This window comes from Oncorhynchus kisutch, linkage group LG26, assembly GCF_002021735.2.
Source record: "Oncorhynchus kisutch isolate 150728-3 linkage group LG26, Okis_V2, whole genome shotgun sequence".
NCBI lineage: Eukaryota > Metazoa > Chordata > Actinopteri > Salmoniformes > Salmonidae > Oncorhynchus > Oncorhynchus kisutch.
The window spans coordinates 42888258-42910204 of NC_034199.2; the positions used below are offsets into that span (position 1 = coordinate 42888258).

General features: G+C 44.8%; 1 protein-coding gene across 2 annotated transcripts in view; it reads right to left on the bottom strand.

The window, feature by feature from the left end:
- LOC109870653 (1-acyl-sn-glycerol-3-phosphate acyltransferase gamma-like) overlaps nucleotides 1-15063 on the bottom strand; it is a 36430-nt gene extending 21367 nt beyond the window's left edge. Inside the window, exons 1-5 of one of the 2 annotated variants that reach the window (XM_031805636.1) lie at nucleotides 14879-15063; nucleotides 3247-3309; nucleotides 2545-2773; nucleotides 1868-2037; nucleotides 1505-1666 (exon numbers count right to left, since the gene is read on the bottom strand). In XM_031805636.1, coding sequence (XP_031661496.1) covers nucleotides 1505-1666; nucleotides 1868-2037; nucleotides 2545-2722 — 510 coding nt within the window. In that variant the 5' untranslated portion in view covers nucleotides 2723-2773; nucleotides 3247-3309; nucleotides 14879-15063. Of the gene's footprint in view, nucleotides 1-1504; nucleotides 1667-1867; nucleotides 2038-2510; nucleotides 2774-3246; nucleotides 3310-14878 lie in introns of those variants that run through there. The other variant, XM_031805637.1, reaches the window with a different exon arrangement.
- Between the last annotated feature and the right edge of the window lie 6884 nt (nucleotides 15064-21947).

Here is a 21947-nt window from a genome sequence, read left to right on the forward strand (position 1 = left end):
GTGATGTTGGACAGGCGGGTAGGTGCAGGTAGCGATCGGTTGAAGAGCATGCATTTAGTTTTACTTGTATTTAAGAGCAATTGGAGGCCACGGAAGGAGAGTTGTATGGCATTGAAGCTTGCCTGGAGGGTTGTTAACACAGTGTCCAAAGAAGGGCCGGAAGTATACAGAATGGTGTCGTCTGCGTAGAGGTGGATCAGGGACTCACCAGCAGCAAGAGCGACCTCATTGATGTATACAGAGAAGAGAGTCGGTCCAAGAATTGAACCCTGTGGCACCCCCATAGAGACTGCCAGAGGTCCGGACAGCAGACCCTCCGATTTGACACACTGAACTCTATCAGAGAAGTAGTTGGTGAACCAGGCGAGGCAATCATTTGAGAAACCAAGGCTGTCGAGTCTGCCGATGAGGATATGGTGATTGACAGAGTCGAAAGCCTTGGCCAGATCAATGAATACGGCTGCACAGTAATGTTTCTTATCGATGGCGGTTAAGATATCGTTTAGGACCTTGAGCGTGGCTGAGGTGCACCCATGACCAGCTCTGAAACCGGATTGCATAGCAGAGAAGGTATGGTAACAGACCCAATGACTCCATTTGGGCACAGCATTAACAGACTAGACATCCTCATTCAGACAGACAGTCATTGTGTCCCATTTCAAAGAAACAGTAAACACTCGACATGTCAGAGCTGACCTGTCCCCGTGTCAGAGCTGACCTGTCCCCGTGTCAGAGCTGACCTTTTTTTTTCGAGGGGTCACTAAAAATCAGATCAGATCACTTAATTAGCCGAAGCCCTCTGGTAGTTCCCAGTAACCGGTAACGAGCGTCAGACGTGGAATCTTGCAGCCCGAGCGACAGCACGTGTCTAAACCTCTCTAAAGAGGGCCTTTAGGAAGATGGCCAGAATCACACTGACCTATATTCCTGTGATGTCTCGGCCAGTTGAATAGCACCAGAGATACAGTAACCAGACCTGATCGGGACAAGACAACTCCTGGACCTAGTCCAATGACTTGTTATAACAGACTGAAGCTAGGTGCTCAAGGATAAATCCTGTGTGTAGATACATTGTACATTAGGCCCAGATGGCAGTGAATTTTCAGTGTTTCATGGCTGTTAAGAGCCGACTGAATGAGAAGAATTTGAACAATCTGGGCCAGGATAGAGAAATGTAGCCCTATGACTAAGGAGCCTGAGTAATCTGGGTTAGGATAGAGAAATGTAGCCCTATGACTAAGGAGCCTGAGTAATCTGGGTCAGTATAGAGAAATGTAGCCCTATGACTAAGGAGCCTGAGTAATCTGGGTCAGGATAGAGAAATGTAGCCCTATGACTAAGGAGCCTGAGTAATCTGGGTCAGGATAGAGAAATGTAGCCCTATGACTAAGGAGCCTGAGTAATCTGGGTCAGGATAGAGAAATGTAGCCCTATGACTAAGGAGCCTGAGTAATCTGGGTCAGGATAGAGAAATGTAGCCCTATGACGAAGGAGCTATACTCACCCACATAAACTCAGGGTAGTCTCTGAGTCTTTCTAGCCCTCTGAACACGGTCTCTCTGTCCTCCTCCCACTTCCTCTTACAGAACACGATCTCCAGGAAATACCAGGTCCAGCCAATTAGAGGCACCTTCAGCAGCTCGTGTTTGGCCAGCACCTTGGAACTCTGGGTAAACAAACATGGATCATCAGGTCAGAAAAACGGGAGAGATGTGAAGAACGCCGGTCCACCTCAATGGTCTACAGTGGCTCCCTCAACTACTGTCCTGTTGATCTGCACTGAAAACAAGGGACAAGTCAACAGGACAGGCCAATAGAGTGACAGAGAATTGGAGCGAGCCAGTGAGGGTTGGAGATCATTACTGACCCCTAGGACTCCGTATCGCTCACAGATAGTCCAGCCGCACAGGAAGTCAATCTCATAGTTGTGGTTGAGGATGATGATGACGTGTTCCTTGCCGAACTTGTCCACCGTGGCCTGATCTGTGTAGAGGGTGCACTGTGTTCCCGACCACCACTCCAGCAGCATCACCAGCTCTGTACAGGACAACAGGGTCAACACAGGCACATCTAGTCACAGCTCTCTGGTCAACTTTACAACACCAAGATCCTTGTTGGATCGAAACATTGCCCATAAATAAAAGGTTCTAGTTGGGAGGTTATTCAGTATGAACTCTGTCACCACTAAATCTACTCTGTCAACATCAGGCCACAACTTGCTTTCTATTACACAGTCTCATACAAACAACTCCATGGCCACAAATATAAGTTATTGCCTCTACTAGTCAACTGAGTCACAGTTGTCGATATCACAAGATCCATTCTGTTACAAGGTCTCCCTTTGAGGTGTGACAAATAGACTTCATATTATACACACAACGCATTACATACCAACGAGGTCACACCAGGATCTCACAAATACCTAGTCAAACACACGCCCACAAACACACCAGGATCTCACAAATACCTAGTCAAACACACGCCCACACACAAACACATCAGGATCTTACACAGACACGGGACAATTGCAGCGTGGTGACTCACGGCTCCAGAGGGAGTAGGAGAGCCTGGTGTTGATCCTGCGGTACAGCTGCTTGTCGATGGGCCACAGGACACACGTCAACAACTGGATGAAGTTGATGAGGAGGCCGCTCACCACGAACACAAAACCCAGGAGGAGCTGCAGAACAAACTGGGTCTTCAGGTAAGCTACCAGGCCCATGGCTGCTGCTACTACTGAGGAGCACTACTCTCCTCTGCACACTATGACAACCTGGGGGAGGGGAGGGGAGAGGGTGGGTGCAGGAGGAAGGAGAGAGGCAGGGAGGTATGGTTGTAAATGCAGAAATGAAGCCCAGGTTGCTACATTGGATGTGGTTGTAAATGCAGAAACAAAGCCCAGGTTGCTACATTGGATGTGGTTGTAAATGCAGAAACAAAGCCCAGGTTGCTACATTGGATGTGGTTGTAAATGCAGAAACAAAGCCCAGGTTGCTACATTGGATGTGGTTGTAAATGCAGAAACAAAGCCCAGGTTGCTACATTAGATGTGGTTGTAAATGCAGAAATGAAGCCCAGGTGGCTACATTAGATGTGGTTGTAAATGCAGAAATGAAGCCCAGGTTGCTACATTAGATGTGGTTACTCAGAGAGAAGATTAAAGAAATCCATTTCAAAAAAGGGAGGATGTGTGTGGTTGGTTCTGAGAGTGATTTGAGAAGACATCAACGTTTCTTTCATTCTTACCAAGCAAGGTGGGTTCTCTTTTATGAGTCCCTCTCGCACGGCCCTTCACTCAGTATTACAGATCTGAGACAGAGAGTGTCAGAGGTTAATATAAGGACAGGAGACAGAAAAAGTATACTGTAAACCATACAGTACGGTTGCACAACAGGAAGAGGTAACCAGGAAGCTGGTGTAGCCAACCTCATTACCAACCAGAATCTACTGAACTGGAAGCTATCAGAGACCAGAGGGGAAACATACAGTTTCTCACTAAATCTTTCTGGCAGAGCATGAGAATGTGCTATATTGTGTGTGTGTGTCACAGAAGAGTATGAGTATAGGTCCATCAGACTGAAGTGACTGAGTGTTTGACAGACAAGGAGGATTACATTTTGTGTCACAGCAAATGCATGTGTTTCGGTGTGTGTGTGTGTGTGTGTGAGTACAGTGACTATCCGTCTTTGTGATTTAGACCAACGCTCACTCAAACAGAGCACTGAGTCACAACATCACACAGCCCTCCAGTCCACCGTGACCTCCCGTGCAGGCTAGCCTGGTCCCGGATCAGTTTGTACTCCCCTGTCATTGCCAAGACAATTCCATTATGCAGCTGAAATCAGAAACAGATCAGTCTTCATGCACTGAAGACAGGATCAACCCTGAATACCAAGAGCTTCCTCTGTACACTCCACCTCTCCTTTTCATTCTATTACATCCCTCTATTCGACTAACTCCTTAACTCCTACTCATCCTCCCCTTCATCCCTCTAATCTCACATTCCACTTCCCATTACCTCTCCATCTCTTCACTTGTCTCTCATCTTTCCCTTCTGTTCTCCGAGGTGTTTAAGCTCTGGTTTGAGTTATAAGACCAGACAATGCCTGGAGGCTGCATGCTCTCATCTCATAGGGGATAGAATGTGACGTAAAGGTGTGTATCAGTGAGTAGATCAGTATTTTGTTCCCTCACAGGACAGGACAACCATGTCGTCTCCATTTCTCAGGGACGATAAACACCAGCTAGCCAGAGAGGGAGGAAGAGAGACAGAGATCGTGTGCAAGTGTGATGATATGTATGTCTGTTCGTGTGTAGAATCATTTGAACGAGTGGCAGAAATAGCAGACGGTCATTCCACCTCAAAAAGCACCAGAAATGGGACTTGGACACCCATCATCTCAGATTGTTCTGTTAGAAACAGAAAAGAGAAAACATTCCTGCAACATTAATCTGTTTAAATATAACGAGATCTCTGAGAAATTAATCTGGCTGCACCCAAATTGGCCATTATATATATATATGATAGGATTCATATAATAAAAATTATATATATAGTACCTTGCTAGTGCTGCGTAGTCTAGCTCTCCTCTTCCCTGAGAGATATCATCATCACCTTCAGCTCCTGCCTTCAGCTAAATCAGACTTCTAAATACAGAAATTATTTCAGAACAATCTGAGATGGTGGGTTTGTCATGGCCTGCTGAAATGACATGGAACGACCCCAGAGTCTCTAGATCACAAACACGGTTCCTTCCTCAGTACAAATAAGTCCTAAGAATCGGTTGTCTTCTCACAGCTCTGAGAAGGTCGCAGGTTGTCTTCTCACAGCTCTGAGAAGGTCGCAGGTTGTCTTCTCACAGCTCTGAGAAGGTCGCAGGTTGTCTTCTCACAGCTCTGAGAAGGTCGCAGGTTGTCTTCTCACAGCTCTGAGAAGGTCGCAGGTCTACTTGCTGTATTGAACCACCGGCTCCCGGGTGGGCGGAGCGGTTTAAGGCACTGCATCTCAGTGCTAGAGGCGTCACTGTAGACACCCTGGTTCGATGCCGGGCTGTATCACAACCGGCTGTGATCTGGAGTCCCATAGGGCGGCGCACAATTGGCCCAGCGTCATCCGGGTTAGGGGAGGGTTTGGCCGGGGTAGGCCGTCATTGTAAAATAAGAAGTTGTTCTTAACGGACTTGCCTAGTTAAATAAAAGGGTAAACAAACTAAAAAAACATCACTGACCGAGTGTGAAGCTCCATGTTGAGGTTTGTCCACTACACAGCAGGTCATGGTGCTACTTGGCCTGTAAACAAATTCAAACAACCAGGGAACTCAAGGCTAATTTGTGTGTGGCTTACAAAGGTCTGTGAGGGAACTTAAGTGTTACCCTCACAATTGGCTTAGCTTAGATCACAGGGATAGGCCTAGATACCGTCGAATGTACAATAGAATGTCTGTCATTCTAGTAGATCAGGAGGGGACTACTAACAGGTGAATAATGGCACTTATATTGTACATAATGTTTCTGCCACCATCTCTTATGACCGAAAAGAGGTTCTAGATATCAGGACAGCGACTACTCACCTCGTAATGGACAAAGTTTTTTTTTTTCTTTAACGAGGCAGACAAAGGATTTCCTTCAGACACCCGACAAGGCCCAAATCCCAGAGATTCGCAGGAGAAAGAGACAGAGATATCGGGGACGTAGGTCAGGGTGCCTTGTAAGGATCTGACGGAAAGTGGGTAATCTGCCACTACCATCAGTCCTATTAGAGTACACCACAATCAAAATAGACTAACTACGATCACAAATATCCTACCAACAGGACATTAATCAAAACTGGAATATTTTATTTTTCACCAAGTCGTGGCTGAACAACGACATTAATAACATACAGCTTGTGGGGTTTACGCTGCATCGGCAAGGTAGAACAGCCGCCTCCGGTAAGTCAAGGGGTGGTGGTCTGTGTATATTTGTAAACAACAGCTAGTGCACGAAGTCTAAAAGTAAGGAAGTCTCAAGGTTTTCCTTGCCTGAGGTAGAACACACTATTTACCAAGAGAGTTTATCTTTATCCAGACGAGCTAAATTACTTCTATGCTCACGTCGTGGCAAGTAACACTGAGACATGCATGAGAGAATCAGCTGTTCTGGACGACTGTGTGAATACGCTCTCCACAGACGATGTGAGTAAAACATTTAAACAAGTCAACATTCACAGGGCCGCAGGGTCAAACAGATTACCAGGACGTGTGCTCCGACCAACTGGCAAGTGTCTTCACTGACATTTTCAACCTCTCCCTGTCTGAGACTGTAATACCAACATGTTTCAAGTAGACCACCATAGACCCTGTGCCCAAAGACACTAAGGTAACCTGCCTAAATGACTACCGGTCCGTAGCACTCACGTCTGTCGCCTGAAGTGCTTTGAAAGGCTGGTCATGGCTCACATCAACACCATTATCCCAGAAACCCTAGACCCACTCCAATTTGCATGCAGCCCCAACAGATGATGCAATCTCTATTGCAGTCCACACGGCCCTTTCCCACCTGGGCAAAAGGAACACCTATGTGAGAATGCTATTCATTGACTACAGCCCAGCGTTCAACAAGTGCCCTCACAGGTCACCCCCAGGTGGTACGGGTAGGTAACAACACATCCGCCACGCTGATCCTCAACAGGGGGGACCCTCAGGCGTGCGTGCGCAGTCCCCTCCTGTACTCCCTGTTCACCCATGACTGCACAGCCAGGCACAACTCCAACACTATCATTAAGTTTACAGATGACACAACCTGTCAGGTCTACAGGAGGGTCAGAGACCTGGCCGTGTGGTGCCAGGACAACAATCTCTCCCTCAATGTGATCAAGACAAAGAAGATGATTGTGGACTACAGGAACAGGAGGACCAAGCACGCCCCCATTCTCATCGACGGGGCTGTAGTGGAGCAGGTTGAGAGCTTCAAGAACCTTGGTGTCCACATCACCAACAAACTAACATGGTCCAAGCACACCAAGACAGTCGTGAAGAGGGCACGACAAAGCCTATTCCCCCTCAGGAGACTGAAAAGATTTGGCATGGGTCCTCAGATCCTGACTGGTTGCATCACTGCCTGGTATGGCAACTGCTCGGCCTCAGGCCGGAAGGCACTACAGAGGGTAGTGTGTACGGCCCAGTATATCACTTGGGGCCAAGCTTCCTGTAATTCAGGACCTCTATACCAGGCGGTGTCAGAGGAAGGCCCTAAAAAAAAAATAGTCAGACTCCAGCCACCCGTCATAGACTACCACACGGCAAACGGTACCGGAGCGCCAAGTCTAGGCCTAAAAGGCTTAACAGCTTTTACCCCCAAGCCATAATACTCCTGAACAACTAATCAAAGGGCTACCCAGACCCCTCTTTTACTCTGCTGCAACTGTTTATTATCTATGCATAGTCACTTTAACTCTACCTACATGTACATATTACCTCAATTACCTCGACTAACCGGTGCACATTGACTCTGTACCGGTACCCCTTGTATGTAGCCTGGATAGTCATTTTACTGCTGCCTTTTAATTATTTGTTACCTTGATTTTCTACTTAACACTTGTTTTTCTTAAAACTTCTTAAAAGCATTGTTGGTTAAGGGCTTGTAAGTAAGCATTTCACTGTAAGGTCTACACCGGTTGTATTCGGCGCATGTGACAAATAACTAACATTTGATTTAGTGTGTCTGCTCTATCCAGAAGTGTCTGCTCGTTATTTAAACCATGGCAATTAAATAACCCAACAGTAAATAGGGGTTCTAGTTAAAAATACTCCTTAGTGAGCAGCTCACATAGGCTACGGAGTGACTAGTCCACATACTCCATAGTGGATTGGCTTCTTCACTGATAGGATTCCTAAATACTTTAAATTCCTCATAATGAATTAATAGTAGGCTACATTCACATCAGTAGCCAGCTGGCCCTTTGCACTAGGAGGAATCTTGGTACTGGTTCCCCCTCTTCAGACACGAGGTAGCCGAGCCAACTCCTTAGGTGACTACCCCGACAGCTGCTGAGTAGGGCCTGGCCTATGCCAGTACCGCAGTATTCCTTAGCATCGTTGCAAGGAAACAAAACACATAGTATATTCTTTAGGAAAACAGCCCTGACATTGTTGTCATCCAGAGTCAACATTTATTAATTTTCTAGGCTATAGAACAAAATATTTGACATATAACAGGGTTTTAAAGAACCAAAAAAAAGAGTTATGTTTTCGTTTTTTGCCATGGAAAAAAACATTGCGATAATGGTATCGTCACAGCCTATCTGAAGATCCCGTCTCGCTCTGGCTGGCCAGACACCATCTGGAACAAACAGAGTTACGACCATGACCCCAGAGGAAGGGAGAGTGGTGGGATACTGTTACAGAGACAGACTATTCTCTCACACAGTCTGAAATTATCCCTTAGCCCCAATCCTGAGACACTTCTAAACCATGTGCTATAGATAATGTATTCAGAAAGCATGCACACCCATTGACTTTTTCCACATTCTGTGGGGTTACAAAGTTGGTTAGGACTTCACTAAGGTCACCTGTTGTAGTCATGAAATGACCCTCTCCATCTTCAGAGGATGCAGCTTTCAAAGACTTGACCTCTCATGATGTATTGCTTTGTTTTTTTTGATGCTCGAGGCACTTTGAGATTCATATATATATATATATATATATATATTTTTTGTTTTTATCACGTTAATGCCATATTGGTTAGGACTACCCCCACCCAATCATCTCAGAAATAGGCCTACAGGAAAGGTTGAGCCCAGTGGTGTCCAAACATTAGGACTGTGTGTAACTGTGTGGGCCAAATTGGAATCTCAGTGGTAAGGCCCAGATGGTCCAGGCAGATGTAGGGGTGGATTTTGGGCATCTGTGAGAAACTGCCAGTCAAACCAGTGGGATAATGAAAGCACGTGGTTGGGAATAGACACAAGACTGGGACCAGGTAGCCAAACAAGTAAATTCCTAGCCACTTTGAGAGAGACATCATTTGGGAGGGAATCTCCCCACGTCCCACCAGGTGAAAAATAGAAAGGCACTGAAATTCGCCTACATTTAGGGCATTAACCAGAGAGTATCAGAATGAGAGCTGCCTGTGTATCCTTGTAGTCAAAGCTTCCAACTGAGACCAAAGGACAAGGCTATGTGCTTTGAGGTAAGAGAAAGTAAAGAGCACGTTCTCTCTCTCACACACACACACAGAGTTCAGGTGTGAACACTGGATCAATTTATTTTCCAACTCACTGCAATAAATATTGGAATAAAATGCTTCCGGTGTGCATTTGTGCACTTACAGTGAGAAAAAATAAAATAATAATAATTGGATCACCTGAAAGAATCCACCCCCTTTGACATCCTCAAAAGGACCATATTATCACATAGTTGCCATGGTAACAGACCCCGGTGTAACACCCTAGGGTTATGGGTATTATATGTGATCTTTCTGCATCTTTAGCTTCCAGTTTCCCTCTCTCCATCAGTCTGTCTTTCAAGTCAACCAGGGCTGAAAGGGAACAATGTAACACACCTTGTTCCAGGATCATCTGCAGGACCAGGGTTGGTTATCACTGCCTCAGGACTACCCTCAAAGCATCACATAGTAGGTCATCTCTATGGGAAGCAATACCAGTGGGATCCAACTCAAGTCAACAGCCAGCCTGAGCTCGGGCTCCACCCCAGCCTGAGCCCGGGCTCCACCCCAGCCTGAGCCCGGGCTCCACCCCAGCCTGAGCCCGGGCTCCACCCCAGCCTGAGCCCGGGCTCCACCCCAGCCTGAGCCCGGGCTCCACCCCAGCCTGAGCCCGGGCTCCACCCCAGCCTGAGCTCGGGCTCCACCCCAGCTTGAGCTCGGGCTCCACCCCAGCCTGAGCTCCACACCAGCCTGTCCTCGACCACCTGGCAGCATGGTCACTGGGGGTTATGGTTATCTATTCTATTTAAAAATCTGTTTCAATTTTTGCCTGATTCTGTTCATTTACCCCACATTCCGTTTTTTTCCTCTCACAGGTTTCTGTTCCCCCCCCAGTTTTCAGGTTTCCGCTCTACAAAGAAAATGCTCTCCAAAACAATGCTTAAACCACATCAGCACACCACTTTTGAAATGTTGACCAATGTAAGAAATGTAGATTTTTGGGTATAGTTACCCTTTAATTCAACTGTGCCAGAGACTGGCTGGTCTGGATAGCAATATTTCTGTAGCACTCATGTGATTGCAGAGTTTGCAAAACAAATGACCACTGGTTTTATGCAAATAATCATGACTCCGTTCTGCCAGGCAGGCATAGGCTTTTGGGAAGCATTTCCATCTACCAGAAGACTGTTTATGACATTAGCATCATCGCTAACGGCTACACAACGTGGTAGACACACACACACCCACACCTCTTCAGAAAGTTGCAGGAAAATACAGATCGCTGATGCATTTTGTTCAATACATTTACTTCAATTTAATAAATCAGAAATTAAATAAAGTAATAGATTAACTTGGGAAAATGTATGTATTTTCTAATACATTTAGTTGATTTCCTACTAAGCTATTCAAAGTAAAGGAGGCTCATCATATAGTCAGACTAAGCAGAGAGAGCAGAGCAACCTCTTGGGTTGAACATACATTACCCGTGTCAAATTATGATTCACACAAGCAGGAGGCGAGAGACAGAAAGCCTGTCAAAGTACCACTGATGTGATGTACACCTCAATAGGTGGTTCAGTTATCCTCATGACATGGGACACGTGGGGAGATGGGCACTGTCAGACAAACGCCTTGGCCCACTCCTTGAGGCTTGCTGTTGTGTCCAAAAACACTAATTTTGCTCAAAACATTTATCTACCCTAACACTTATTTAACTAGGCAAGTCAGATAAGAACAAATTCTTACTTATAATGACGGCCTACAGGGGAACAGTGGGTTAACTGCCTTGTTCAGGGGCAGAACGACAGATTTTTACCTCGTCAGCTCTGGGGTACGATTTAGCAACCTTCGGGTTACTGGCCCAATGCTCTAACCACTAGGCTACCTGTCGCCATGAAAGCTGAAATACGTAACTTTTTGGGCGACCCGATCAAATTCACATAGAAATGTGAGTGATAGATCAGTCACCCATTGAAGGAAAGTCTAAGATGTGGTAAGTCTGTTCTGTGCTCTATTTCCCGTTCTTTTCCCGTCTTTTACTTTCAGATGTGTACACCAGCTTCAAAACAGCTGAAAATACAACATTTTTGGTTATGGAAAATATATATTTCACAGCAGGTAAGATGCTGCAATGATTTTCTACACTATAGTTGCTTGTTTTGTCAAAAACTGAAAATAGGCAAACTATTAAAATGCTAGCAACCGGGAAATAGCAGAGCGATTTCACCATAGTGCACATTACTGTAGTCATTAGTGAGATATTGTTTTAAAAACAGGAAAAGTTCAGAAATAGCTGGAGTGTGTCTATACCTTTATTGTCCATAACTGTTGGTTACGAGACTATAGGATTATTGTGCCCGCCCTGTGTTTGTGTGGCTATGTCTTAGAGCGCAGTGAACAGGCTAGCTGTCTGTCTTGGCTCACCCTTTCAGTGTGGTTTCTAATTCACCACAAGGACATGCTTTGTAAACAACAGGTGTAGACTAAGTGAAATACTTACCTGCAGAGGAAAATAATGAAAAATAGAAAAATAATAACAAGGAATAAATACACAATGAGTAAAGATAACTTGGCTATATACAGGGGGTATCAGTACTGAGTCAATGTGCAGGGGTACGAGGTAATTGAGGTAGATATGTACAGAAAGTGTCTGTTCTTTTGCCCATCTTAATTTTTTATTTTTACTAGACACTTTGAGATATGGCTTTTTCTTTGCAACTCCGCCTAGAAGGCCAGCATCCCAGAGTCGCCTCTTCACTGTTGATGTTGAGACTGCTGTTTTGCGGATACTATTTAATGAAGCTGACAGTTGAGGACTTGAGGCATCTGTTTCTCAAACTAGACACTAATGTACTTGTCCTCTTGCTCAGTTGTGCACTGGGGCCTCCCACTCCTCTTTTTATTCTGGTTAGAGCCAGTTTGTGCTGTTCTGTGAAGGGAGTAGGATACAGCATTGTACGAGATCTTCAGTTTCTTGGCAATTTCTCGCATGGAATTAGCCTCCATTTCTAAAAACAAGAATAGACTGACGAGTTTCAGAAGAAAGTTCTTTGCTTCTGGCGATTTTGAGCCTGTAATCGAAACCACAAATGCTGATGCTCCAGATACTCAACTAAGTCTAAAGAAGGCCAGTTTTATTGCTTCTTTAATCAGAATTTTTCAGCCATGCTAACATAATTGCAAAGGGGTTTTCCAATGATAAATTAGCCTTTTAAAATGATAAGCTTGGATTAGCTAACACAACGTGTCATTGGAACACAGGCGTGATGGTTGCTGATAATGGGCCTCTGTACGCCCATGTAGATATTCTATTAAATTCGGATTATTTTTTTTAAATCTGCCGTTTCCATCTACAATAGTCATTTACAACATTAACGATGTCTACACTGTATTTCTGATCAATTTGATGTTATTTTAAAATGGACAAAAACAAGGACATTTCAAAGTGATCCCATTCCTTTGAACGGTAGTGTGGGTAGGGAAAAAGTGACTAGGCAACAGGATAGATAATAAGCAGAACCATCAGCGTATGTGATGAGTCAAAAGTGGGGCAAGGCAAATGGTTAACTATTTAACTAAATAGCTACCCGGACTATGTAGCAGTGTTATTCCCTGGCGGTAGAAGCTGTTCAGGGTCCTGTTGGTTCCAGACTTGAGGGAAGAGGTGTTGTCGTGCCTTCTGGTAGAAGCCTGTGGTAGATGACTGTCATGGGGGACCATGGCCTGTGGTAGATGACTGTGTCATGGGGGACCATGGCCTGTGGTAGATGACTGTGTCATGGGAGAGCATGGCCTGTGGTAGATGACTGTGTCATGGGGGAGCATGGCCTGTGGTAGATGACTGTCATGGGAGAGCATGGCCTGTGGTAGATGACTGTGTCATGGGGGAGCATGGCCTGTGGTAGATGACTGTGTCATGGGAGAGCATGGCCTGTGGCAGATGACTGTGTCATGGCGGACCATGGCCTGTGGTAGATGATTGGGTCATGGCGGAGCATGGCCTGTGGTAGATGACTGTGTCATGGGGGAGCATGGCCTGTGGTAGATGACGTGTGTCATGGTGTGAGAACTGCCTCCTCCAAATGAATGTCTCCAAAACTAAAGACATGGCCAATGACTTTAGAAGGCAGCCACTGAACCCCACACCCACTGTGGTTATGGGAAATGGCATTGAGCTGGTCAGTACCTACAAGTGCCTGGGAACAGTGTTGGACAACGTATTGACGTTTGAGGAGAACACAGATGCCACCTGTAAGGGACAGCAGTGGCTTTCTTTTTTAAAGATGAACTCGTTTCATTGAATCCGTATTGATGTTCTCGATGGTGGCCTGGCAATCTTAATGTTTGCGACAGAAATAGGTTGGACGGTGTGGTTAAGGTGGCCGGCCAGGTCATCGGGTTGCAACAGGCACAGCTCTCATTCAGAAGCAAGTGGTGAGGAGAGCTAACAGTATCCTAGACTGTCCTGGTCACCCCCCCCCCCCCCCCTCTTAGCATTTCGCTACACTTGTAATAACATCTGCTAACCATGTGTATGTGACCAATAAAAATGATTAATTTAAACTTAAGTGCCTTGCTCAAGGGCAGAACAGATCATTTTCCCACCTTGCTAACTAACTGAATTGTTTGAAATTAACATTTAAATCTCAATAAAAACGAAAATACATTTTATTAGTCTTAATGTTTATTTAACATTTATTTAACTAGGCAAGTCTGTTATGAACAAATTATTATATGCAATGATGGCCTACCTTCTTAGCAACCTAACAAACAACAAATGAATAATGTATTAATTTTTGTTGGTGTATATTGGATTTACTAAAATAAAACACTCACCCACATCTGCACAACACTATTACCACTCAGCAGCACCTGCATTCTGGCATGGGCGGTACAAAAATGTGTATGCAGGCAAGAACGGGGTAAAAATGGGCCTATTTGAAAGGGTGTCGTAAACAATGCCAACATTTCTTTTAAAGCAAATACCATAAATCCTATGTGAAAACAGTATGAGAGTCACGATCAAGGGCTACAACTACCAATAAAACTAAGTACCTTTAATATTTACATACTTAGGAATATATCCATCCACATGGTGATGTTTCTAATAGTTAAAACACAAACAGAATGTTCTTAGTTAAACATTTCAAAAAAGTGCTTTCTTAAATTCACTCAAGGAGACTCCTTTTACTGGTGCAATAGCATAATGGGGATTTTTACACCGTTCAGAACCGCAAAGGCACGCAGGAGAGTTTGCACTAAAGTAACCCCGAGGTGGTACGACAACGTACGCATGCCAAGTCAGCGCTACTGACACAGAAGAACACATGCCGTGTCACCGGAACCCAGAGAGTGTATCAGGAATTGCATTTATTTTAGCACGAAGATGTTTTATATTCAGTTTGCGAATTCTTCATCAATACACTTCGCACATAACAACCTTAGCTGCATAGCAAGCTTGAAACTCACCAGCTAGACGACTGGTCAGCAAACGTAACTACAAACGTCAAATCATGATGCATGAGGAGACCAATCTAGTTAGCTAGTTATACGTCTAGGAAACTAATACGAGATTGTATTGCTGTAGCATGGAAGGTATACAACTTCACAATAAATGTTTTTCTCCTAACTATATAGCGTTAGCTAGCTACCCAACAGCAAGACAACGCTAGCTAACGTTAATTTTAACCCTTGCTATAATACGGGGTGAAACGTTAACTAAAGTTGACGTTACCTGATTTCGCCGTGGGTTGGATCTCCGGATTTGTTTAAGTTTTGCAGATGCTAGGATTTTCACTAGTGCTGCCACCTTGATTCCAATATAAATTATTCTCAGTAGCTAGCTAATTCACTCAGGATGGTTGCTATTGTTTAGTCGTTGAAGCTCCAGTAGTGTGTGATTGCGGCCGCAATTCGGGGCGTTCAAGCATGTGGGCATTCCTGCATATGCAGGAACGCCCCCCCTCGAGCATCCCATTGGTTCTTTTATGAACGCCCCCCACCTCGATCATCCGATTGGTTCCTGCATGAACATCCTCATCGAGCATCCCATTGGTACCTGCATGAACGCCCCCCCCCCCCCCCCCCCCCCCCCCCCTCTTACAAGACATCTTGAAGCTTGTGTGACTCTTGAATGTGGGTCAAAAGGGAAATAAAACTATTATGGGAGTTTTTGCCCCTGCCTCTGGTATTCTCGGAGTCCTCCTAGCCGGTATAATACGAATCATGGAGGCCGCATCCAAGGTGTTCAACTGTTGTTTTCAACGTAATCTACTCACGTTCACATACGCCAATTTCCGGACCTTCAAAATAAAATAGAATTTATCACATGCACAGAATACAACTAGTGTAGACTTTACAGTGAAATGCTTGCTTACGAGCCCATGCAGAATAGTAACTAACACACGAGGAATACAATAAAATACACAAGAATGGAGCTCTATGCAGGAAGTACCAGTACCAGATCAATGTGCAGAGGTACGAGGTACTTGAGGTAGATATGTACATGAAGACAGGGCAGATAATATGTACATATCTACCTCAAGTACCATGTACCTCTGCACATTGATATGGTACTGGTACTTCCTGTATTTCTGGTACTTCCTGTATTTGAGGTAGACATGTACATGAAGGCAGGGTAAAGTGACTAGGCATCAGGATAGATAATAAGGTATTTGAGGTAGACATGTACATGAAGGCAGGGTAAAGTGACTAGACATCAGGATAGATACTAATAAGGTATTTGAGGTAGATATGTACATGAAGGCAGGGTAAAGTGACTAGGCATCAGGATAGATAATAAGTTATTTGAGGTAGATATGTACATGAAGGCAGGGTAAAGTGACTAGGCATCAGGATAGATAATAAGGTATTTGAGGTAGACATGTACATGAAGGCAGGGTAAAGTGACTAGACATCAGGATAGATAATAATAAGGTATTTGAGGTAGATATGTACATGAAGGCAGGGTAAAGTGACTAGACATCAGGATAGATAATAATAAGGTATTTGAGGTAGATATGTACATGAAGGCAGGGTAAAGTGACTAGGCATCAGGATAGGTACTAAGAAGTGTAAAATAAATAACAGAGTAGCAGCAATTGATGAGTGTAAAAGTATGTTTGTGTCAATATTCATTTTACCAGGGAAGTCAGTTAAGAACAAATTCTTATTTTCAATGACAGCCTAGGAACAGTGGGTTAACTGCCTGTTCAGGGGTAGAACGACAGATTTGTACCTTGTCAGCTTGGGGATATGAACTTGCAACCTTCCGGTTACTAGTCCAACACTCTAACCACTAGGCTACCCTGCCACCCCATATGCATGTAGTGTTTAAATGTGTGTGGAAGTGACAGTGTGTGTAAGTGAATGTGTATATTAAGTCTAGTGAGCGTGCTTAAGGTCAGTGCAAGATAGTGCAGATAGTTTGGGTACCAATAATTCAAATCCCCGAGCTGACAAGGTACAAAATCTGTCATTCTGCCCTTGAACAGGCAGTTAACCCACTGTTCCTAGGCCGTCATTGAAAATAAGAATTTGTTCTTAACCGACTTGCCTAGTTAAATAAAGGTTAAAAAAAGTGGCTAGTGATACATTTTTCCATTATTAAAGTGGCTAGAGTTGAGTCAGTGTGTTGGCAGCAGCCACTCAATGTTAGTGGTGGCTGTTTAACAGTCTGATGGCCTTGAGATAGAAGCTGTTTTTCAGTCTCTGTCCCTGCTTTGATGCACCTGTACTGACATCGCCTTCTGGATGTTAGCGGGGTGAACAGGCAGTGGCTCGGGTGGTTGTTGTCCTTGATGATCTTTATGGCCTTCCTGTGACATCGGGTGGTGTAGGTGTCCAGGAGGGCAGGTAGGTGATGCGTTGTGCAGACCTCACTACCCTCTGGAAAGCCTTACGGTTGTGGGCGGAGCAGTTGCCGTACCAGGCGGTGATACAGCCCGACAGGATGCTCTCGATTGTGCATCTGTAAAAGTTTGTGAGTGGTTTTGGTGACAAGCCAAATTTCTTCAGCCTCCTGAGGTTGAAGAGGAGCTGCTGCGTGCTTCTTCACCATGCTGTCTGTGTGAGTGGACCAATTCAGTTTGTCCGTGATGTGTACTCCAAGGAACTTAAAACTTACTACCCTCTCCACTACTGTCCCATCAATGTGGATAGGGGGGTGCTCCCTCTGCTGTTTCCTGAAGTCCACCATCATCTCCTTTGTTTTGTTGACCTTGAGTGTGTGTCACGTTCTGACCTTAGTTATCTTTGTTTTCTTTATTATTTTGGTTAGGTCAGGGTGTGACAATGGTGGTTGGTTTAGTTTTGTATTGTCTAGGTGTTTTTGTCCTTTCTAGGGTTTTTGTATATCTATGGGGTTTTAGTATGTCTGGGTATATGTAGGTAAATCTATGGGGTTTTAGTATGTCTAGGTATATGTAGGTCTATGGTGGCCTGAATTGGTTCCCAATCAGAGGCAGCTGTTTATCGTTGTCTCTGATTGGGGATCCTATTTAGGTTGCCATTTCCATTTTGGTTTGGTAGGTTATTGTCTATGTGTAGTTGCCTGTCAGCACTCGTATCTTATAGCTTCACGGTCTTTTTGTTAGTTTGTTTAGTGTTCTTCGTGTAAATAAAGAAGAATGTATTCTTATCACGCTGCGCCCTGGTCTCCTCGTTATGATGAACGTGACAGAATAACCCACCAAACAAGGAGATATTAGATGGAGCAGGACCCTGGACACAGCCGGATGAGTATCGCCGTCCTAGGGAGGAGTTAGAGGCAGCGAAAGCGGAACGGCGATAGTATGAGGAGAAATACAGGAGAATAGAGGAACAGCGACGATATGAAGGTACACGGCTAGCACGGAAGCCCGAGAGGCAGCCCCAAGATTTTTTTGGGCGGGGGGCACACAAGGAGATTGGAGTCAGGTAGGAGACCTGAGCCAACTTCTCATGCTTACCGTGGGGAGCGTGTAACTGGTCAGGCACCGTGTTATGCAGAGATGCACACGGTGTCTCCAGTGTGCTATTCTAGCCTGGTGCGCTCTATTCCAGCTCCTCGCATTTGCCGGGCTAGAATGGGCATCCAGCCAGCACTTATTGAGCCAGCTCTGTTCTGGATCTCCAATGCGTCTCCACGGTTCAGTGTATCCTGTGCCCCCTCCCCGCACTCGCCCTGTGGTGCGTGCCACCAGCCCAGTACCACCATCTATGTGGCAGAGTATGGAAATTCTCCTTCTGGGCCAGGCATCATTTAAACTGCAGAACTGAAGCAAAACTGTAGGAGCAGTTGAACCCGTTATTCTAGACCAGAACCCTGGCCCGTTGGGCGATACCGGTAGACAGTAGTGATGGGGAAACTAAGCTTCCTGAAGCATTGAAGCTTTCCAGCCAATTGTGTCGAAAATGCAGTAGTTTAATTACTTGAGGCTTTGATCAACACAATGTACACTATTGGCACCTGCTGGTCAAAAGAATTTAGAGCAGCCAAATTATTATAGATGACTTCCCACATGCCGTAGCATGTGCACAGGATAACAGTCTTCTACCGAAACCAATACCAAACCAAGGCGGTGGTTGTTCGACGAAACAAAGCTTTGGATGTCATAAATCATGTGCTTCCGATAATAGTGATACAGGCACACTTCTCCAAAGTAAACTGCTTAGCAATTTTGATGCATGCCTCAGAGCTTCAATATCAAACAAACATCGCTAGTAGAGAGTGTCCTTCGCTCCCGCCTGCCCGAATACCTGCTCTCACCTTCATTGACAGAACTGCGGGAAAACAGTGCCCAGTACACAGCAGGTGGGAGGCGGTGTGTGTTAGCGAACTGCTAGTTAGCTAGCCCCCGCCTCCCGCATGCTGTGTACTGAAGTCCTCCTAGGGTTAGCCAGCTAGCACACAGTGTCCTTCGCTCACTGGTGTCAACCCCTTTCCGCTAGCTACGTCGGTACACAGCAGGCGGGGGGTGACACCGTGTGCTAGCTAACTAGCTATCTTGCTAGTTAGCGAACCGTGTCCTAGCAAGCTAGCACACAATGTCGCCCCCGCCTCCCACCTGCTGTGTATCGGAGTCCTCCATAGGACTTGCTAGCTAGCACACAGTGTATTTCACTCCCGCCTGCTGAACACCTGCCCTCGCTGTTGTTAACAGAACTGCGGGGATGAAGGATACTGTCTACCATTGTTGCCCTCGCCTCTTCTTCTTCTGTGGGGTTTATCGGCGGTTGGCATCCAGCGTTATAGCGCCCCCACGTCCCGCCTGTCCTAATTTAAACGGAAATTTCACTGCTGCTCTTTCACTGTATATGTCCATTAATATGTTATTAACATGTAATATGTGTCAGAAAAATTTCCAAACTACATGCAAATACATGCGTTTCTGCATCTCCACTGTAGAAATGGGCAATCTACATTTCTTGGTTGTAAGCAAACCACAATATCCAGAATTCTTTGTGATTTTCAGGACGTAGTAACGCCCTTGTCGAGGTGGATCCCTTTGAGAATGGGTGTCAACAGGTAGCTAGCGTTACTCACTGGACCAGTCACTTGTTTATAAAACATCAGCTTGTGAATCACTATTTACTTTCTTTTGTGTAGACAACAGTAAAGTTTAGTCGTGGTGTGGTGCTCAGTACCTGGATGTGCAAACTACAAGCAAGCACAGGCTGCTGGGGCAATATTTAATCGGTTACCTTGCAAAGAACTCGATCAGCTGTAACGTAGCTAACTTAGTTAACTAGCTAGCGAGCTACATTTGTTTATCTAAACCAACATCTAGCTAGCTATCATAATACGCTGGCTAGACATTCCAAAGCAAATGTATACTGAACAAAAATCTAAACACAACATGTAAAGTGTTGGTCCCATGTTTGATGAGCTGAAATAAAAGATCCCAGAAATTGTCCATACACACAAAAAGCGTATTTATCTTAAATGTTGTGCACAAATTTGTTTGCATCCCTGTTAGTGAGCATTTCTGCTTTGCCTAGATAATCCATCCACCTGACAGGTGTGGCATATCAAGAAGCTGATTTAAACAGCTTGATCAGTGATAAGATGGCGCCGAAGAGGACGGCGGACGTTTTACATGCTCCGAACCAACCGTGAACATAATGTTGCTGCTTCTGTCTCTTATGGCCGAAAATAACTTCTGGACACCAGAAGTTAAAAAAAAAAATACAATTGATGACCGACGATTATCCTACCAACGGGGTCATTAAAAACTGTAATATCTTATGTTTCACCGAGATGTGGCTGAACAACGACACGGATAATATAGAGCTGGCGGGATTTTCCATACACTGGCAGAACGGAGAAGCTACGAGGGGTGGGGGTGTGTCTTTTTGTCAATAACAGCTGGTACGCAATGTCTAATATGAAAGAAGTCTCGAGGTATTGCTCACCTGAGGTAGAGTACCTTATGATAAGCTGTAGACCACACTATCTACCAAGAGAGTTCTCATCTATATTATTCGTAGCCATCTATTTACCACCACAGACCGATGCTGGCACTAAGACCGCACTCAACCAACTCTAAAAGGTCATAAGCAAACAAGAACATGCTCATCCAGAAGCGGTGCTCCTAGTGGCCGGGGACTTTAATGCAGGCAACCTTAAATACATTTTACCTCATTTCTACCAGCATGTCACATGTGCAGCCAGAGGGGGGAAAAAACTAAACGAAACTACATGTATTTAATTATTATTATTTATTTTTTAGTAGGGGGGAAAGTAACATAACTTTTTTTTTAAAGACATGTTTATCTATTTTTATGTTTATCTCACATATAATTTTTAATTATGCTTTAAGGTGTCTGTAATAGAATAAAAGTGGCAAAAACAAATGTATACATGAATAGATGCATTTCTACAGCTTACAACATATTATTTTACAATGGCCGAGTGCCAAGATGGAGGCACAGTGGCTTAAAACAGTGCCACGTCACTCATCTAGTGTAAATAAAAAGCAATGGTGACAAGCATCGACGACCCATCACTAGAGAGCACCATCCCTCCCTCAAAAGAAAATTAGAGCAGAGAAGATATCAAACTTCCTGTCCGGTCCCTATCATTTAACAGTTCCCATGAACTGAGACACAGCAGTTCAGATAGACAGATGGAGAGAGACCTTTTAAAAGACAATTCTGGGAATGTTGCATTGTATTGCTTCATTGTTAGCCACAGTCAAGAAGATTCATGCTATCCCCTTATGATTATTGATGGTCCTCTGTACAGCCCAGGCCTGAGTAGCAAGGGATGGATCAGGGAGATAACTGTGTCTCAGAGGCCCTCTGCTGGTTACTGTAACTAACCACAACCTCCTCTACATCCACTGGGGCTCAGGTGTTGGTGGTGTAACTACAGACAGTGTTGTTGCTGGGCAGACACCCCAATCAAAAAGCATGACTCGTCATTTTGGTTGGAGTTCCCTTGACACAGCAGAATGATCATCTTTACTTGGCGTGCCTGTTTATTTGGGTCGTTGCAGGCTATCCACATTGGGATTAGTGCAGCGAACTATGATGCTGTGAAACCTGACCCTATAATCTCACCAGAATACAGGCCCCCACCCAGACGGTAAAATGAACTATGATGCTGTGAAACCTGACCCTATAATCTCACCAGAATACAGGCCCCCACCCAGACGGTAAAATGAACTATGATGCTGTGAAACCTGACCCTATAATCTCACCAGAATACAGGCCCCCACCCAGACTGTAAAATGATTATCTGTAATATTCCTCCAATTGATTTAATCTCCAACATTCACCTTTTGTGGCATCGTCATTTCCATTAGTTCAAGCACAAACAA